The sequence below is a fragment of the Populus euphratica genome, unplaced genomic scaffold, assembly GCF_000495115.2.
Source record: "Populus euphratica unplaced genomic scaffold, PopEup_1.0 scaffold48.1, whole genome shotgun sequence".
Classification (NCBI taxonomy): Eukaryota; Viridiplantae; Streptophyta; class Magnoliopsida; order Malpighiales; family Salicaceae; genus Populus; species Populus euphratica.
The window spans coordinates 795,762-800,205 of NW_011499879.1; the positions used below are offsets into that span (position 1 = coordinate 795,762).

Sequence of the window (4,444 nt, forward strand, 5' to 3'; positions counted from 1 at the left end):
CCCCAAAGCCACAATAAGGCATAGGACGCTACATTTCTTCCTCCCAGATCCAAGAGAAGGAAAGGCAGCCTTTTATAGAGAGAAAGAAAACTAGGTACTGGGTAGAGACGAGACCAGAGTAAACTCAACCAGAAGCATAGAATAAAAAATAAGAACACCAAACCCCTCCTTCTCTCCTCACCAAGCAAACAATCCCTTCTCTTGGGATTCCTCCCAACTCATAAATTTCCACCACTCCTCCTTCTCCTCTTTCCAATTTAGAAACTCATATTAAAAACACGACTGTGAAAATTCATCAAAATCAAAGAAGATGGCCAGACCTAATCAAGAAGCAATCGACACATTCATCAGCATCACAGGAGTCACCGAAGATGCAGCGGTGATAAAACTCGAGGTTACTTTTTTTTTCGGTCTTCGATTGCTAATCGGATTGTAACCTTGAAAAAACTGAGTGAAATTGCGAGTTAATTTTAGGCTCTGATTGCTGGATTTTGTAATCAGTGTGTAATTAGGGCTAGCATTGTTGGTTAAGTTGTTCATAAAGCTCGCTGGAGTTCGGTGATTGCTAATTATTTCTAATTCAAGCTAATAAGGGGTTTCTTTTTGGTTAATTTAACTGATGATAATCAGACTACTTGATGCAGTAGATTTTCAGAATTTCGAAGGGATAGATATAGATTTTGCTATAATAATTATGCGGATTTTAGACTCAGTTGCAAGTTTTTGTGCTTCTAATTTACTTTTCTTTTTCTTTTTCTTTTTCTTTTTAAATTCTTGATTGCATTTAGGAGCATGGTGGTGACCTCAATGCAGCTGTCAATGCGCATTTCAGTGAAGGAGACAGAAGCGCGTTAGTCACTTCCTCCATCTTGTCATCCTTTGTTTATTAGTTGTTGCTTTCACTTCTTCCATTTTGTCATCCTTTGTTTATTAGTTGTTGCTTTTTTCCAATACTCTGGTAGAAAATATATATTCTGTGCAGTTCTGGTGACATTTTTTGAACACTCATGTTGCAAATTTTTTTCCCAGCATAAGACAACCTACTATTCATGCTCCTCAAGATGATCTCATGGATATAGACGATGATCCAATTGTTGTTGCACCACCTCCTAGGAGAAATCCCCTATCACTTCTATCTGAGAGTGTTGCTTTGAATCGATTCTCACTTGATCCACGTTTCCAAAGAGGTGTGCCTGGTACTGGTTCTGATTTTACAAATCAGGCACCATTTGTTTCTCAACCAAGAGAAGTAAGGGAGATACCTATAGAGGTCAAGGATGGTAGTGAAGCATCTGGCCATTCTGTTCATGCTCCAATCATTGAAGATGTAACTGGAACTGAACACGCACAAGGTCCTGATATTCAGGGAACCGTCATAATTGAGGATGATGATAATGATGATATTTCGACCTACTTAAATGCACGGGCTACCCAACAGGATAGTTCTCATGCGGGACATTTTAGACCTAGTGCTCCTGAATTTGATAACTTGCCTTACTATAGCAATGACATAGAAGAAGAAATGGTTCGAGCTGCCATTGAGGCTTCAAAAAGAGAGGTTCAGGTAAGCTAACCAAGCCAATGGTTGGTGCATGCATTATCTGATTTGTGCTTTTGGGTAGTTTCTGTTACTTTACTCATGATATGGGTAATGCTAAAACTGGGAACCAATTTGAAGCAGACCTCATGAACTGCAGAACTTTGATTTGGAGCCCCTCAATAGCATTGGATCATTTGATTTGGATGCCTTCTTTTCATTTGTAATTTTAATTTGAGTTACGTGACATAAACTTCTAAAAATAGGGTTCTTCTGCCATTTTGCATTTTTTTGGAAGCAAAAGAGTTCAATATATTTATTTTTTAATAATTTGATCAGCTACAATCTAAAATCATAACTTTTAAAGGTTGGACTAGCTTTTTGTTAAGGTGGTCTCTTTATGTTTTTAAAATGCTTAAATTTTTAATTGATTGTACGCATTATGATGTAGGAGCTAACTGAAACTGGACCTCAGCAAAGGCAACCTCAGGTGGAGGATGCTGAACTTGAACATGTGGTTTCATTATCTTTAAGGGTTTGTGTTTCCTTTACACTTTGCTTTGCTTATAGGCATATCTTGATCTTGCTTAACACAAACTGAATCCAGGCAGCAGAGCAAGAGAAAGCTTTGCATGAGCAGAGGGGGAAAGCTTTGCGTGAGCAAGAGAAAGCTTCAGAAGTAGGAAGTGATGCTGTTGAGGCAGAGAAGGGGGGAATAGCTTTATTAAATGGAAGGTAAGTATTCTTGATTGCTCATTAATAGATATAATCATATGATGTTGGTCTTTATCTGCGACTGTTGTGATGTTCTTCTGACATAATGGTCAAACAAAGGACAATAAAGTATTTGTGCTGTCAATGATAACCGTGATCATTTGGCCCGCCAAGAATGTATAATCTTAAAAAAAACTCGAAGTGCATCCTAAAACATCATTGAGCAACCATAAAGGACAACATAGTGTGTGTTAGATTATACTTCCGCGGTTATAGTTAGGAAATCTTACAATGGTCTGTTGACTCAATATAGGCAGGAGGCAGGAAGCTCATCCATCCACGATGAAGCAGAAGATGTGGAAGAGCAGCCTCTCATTAGGCATAGATCTAGACAAACATCTTCTGGCTCTATGGAATCTGCTAGAGAAGCTGGAGTTGTGGAGGCTAGCCCACCATCAAGTCCTGGACGGAGTAATATAGGAAGTCATCCCCTGCACAATGTAGATGCCTTTTCAGATGAGGTATCTTCCACCATTCTACTCTACAATTTATCAACTCTAATTTCAGGTAAACTAACTTACTTGACACTTGAAATTTGACAAATTGAAGTGGGGAGGCATCTCTTCTGAGGAGCATGACGAAGCAGTCATGCTTGAGGCTGCAATGTTTGGTGGAATTCCTGAAGGGACTGGATATCGCCTTCCATATGCACCTCATCATTTTATGCAAAATGAGAATAATTATCCTCGACCAGTCCCTCGTCCTCCATCACCTTCTTTACAAGCTCAGCGCATGATCCGCGAACAACAGGTTTGACATTTGGGCTTTGACTGGGAGAAAAAAATTCAATTTTTGGGCCATAAACATGATGCAGTGGGCTTGCATTGTCTGGTGGATGCAGGATGATGAGTATCTTGCGTCATTGGCAGCTGACAGAGAAAAGGAGATGAAGGCCATTGAGGAAGCTGAAGCTCATCGTTTACAAGAAGAAGTGGCTAGGAAAGCTGCTCTTGAAGAAGAAAGGAGAAAAGAGGAAGAATCTCGTAGGCAATTGGAGGAAGCGCAGGTATTGTTTTTCTTTTATTTTTTATGCAGAAGGTGGACATGGAACTGGTGACAAATTAAAGTCCTTTTCCAAACTTGTAATGTTAGTATATGTGTTTGTTTGGGCAAATGGTAACAGTGGAATTGAGATTTTGATGCTCATTAAGGTAGCCAGTCTCTCAAAGTCATTGATCAGTTCCTTGCTTGTTTAGGAAGGGACAAGACCAATGACTTTAACAAACCTTTTGGTAATTGTTAATAGCAGCTTGTGTAATCCTTCCTAGGAGTTTGAGAGACTGTTGGCAGCAAAAGAAGCTTCTCTGCCTCATGAACCTGCATCTGATGATGAAAATGCTGTAACGCTTTTGGTGCGGATGCCTGACGGCAGCCGACGTGGCCGTCGATTTCTCAAGTCTGACAACTTACAGGTGAGTTTTTCCAGCAAAGTAATGTGCTTTAGCATTTATCTCCGCTCATTATCCTGGTTTCATTATGTTGTTTATGTACTTTGCAGGCTTTCTTTGATTTCATAGATATTGGCAGAGTGGTCAAGCCTGGCACTTACAGACTGGTAATCATTCATCTAAATTTTCAGTTGTTTTGGTGAACATGTCCATATATACATTTGATTTTGTTATTTGGTTGAAACTTTACACCATTTCTATTTTGATGCTAGAATTTCTGGTAAAAAATTGTAATTAAATTTACATCTTGGCATCTCTGATGTGTTGTTACTTGAGCAGGTGAGGCCATACCCAAGGCGTGCTTTCAGTGATGGAGAGAGTGCATTGACTCTCAATGAACTTGGCCTGGCCAGCAAACAGGAAGCCCTGTTTCTAGAGTCGATCAAAGAATGAACATCTTACAAATTGTAGAAAGATATAACTTGGAAGTTTTAAATTTGTTTGCAAGAAAAATGAATGAATACGGATCGATGAAAATTGTATGGACATATGGTGGGGTTTTACTCAGATCCAAACTGTATGGACATATTTCGTGGAATTTGGGTCGATGAAAACGTTCAATCTGGCTCAACAGGCCGCATGTTTGTGGTTGCAATTTGTTGTTTTGGGTCTTGAATGATTCAGCATCGGAGGAAATGTTTTTGTATATATTATTTATATTGGATGGATTGGAAGTGTTTTGCAA

At 39.2% G+C, this 4,444-nt stretch overlaps 1 protein-coding gene across 3 annotated transcripts; it reads left to right on the forward strand.

Moving 5' to 3' along the window:
* Window positions 1-4,444, forward strand: SAY1 (Ubiquitin-like superfamily protein). 3 transcript variants are annotated; one of them, XM_011030893.1, is made up of 11 exons: window positions 1-394; window positions 789-850; window positions 1,030-1,564; window positions 1,989-2,027; window positions 2,145-2,272; window positions 2,565-2,772; window positions 2,861-3,061; window positions 3,153-3,317; window positions 3,580-3,723; window positions 3,810-3,866; window positions 4,039-4,444. In XM_011030893.1, the coding sequence occupies exons 1-11, from the start codon at window positions 311-313 to the stop codon at window positions 4,150-4,152; spliced, it is 1,737 nt and encodes a 578-aa protein (XP_011029195.1). In that variant the 5' UTR covers window positions 1-310; the 3' UTR covers window positions 4,153-4,444. The 3 variants fall into 3 exon arrangements, with proteins under 3 accessions (XP_011029195.1, XP_011029196.1, XP_011029194.1); XM_011030892.1 differs by having other exon boundaries at window positions 2-394; window positions 1,989-2,072; XM_011030894.1 differs by lacking the exons at window positions 3,810-3,866; window positions 4,039-4,444 and having other exon boundaries at window positions 1,989-2,072; window positions 3,561-3,584.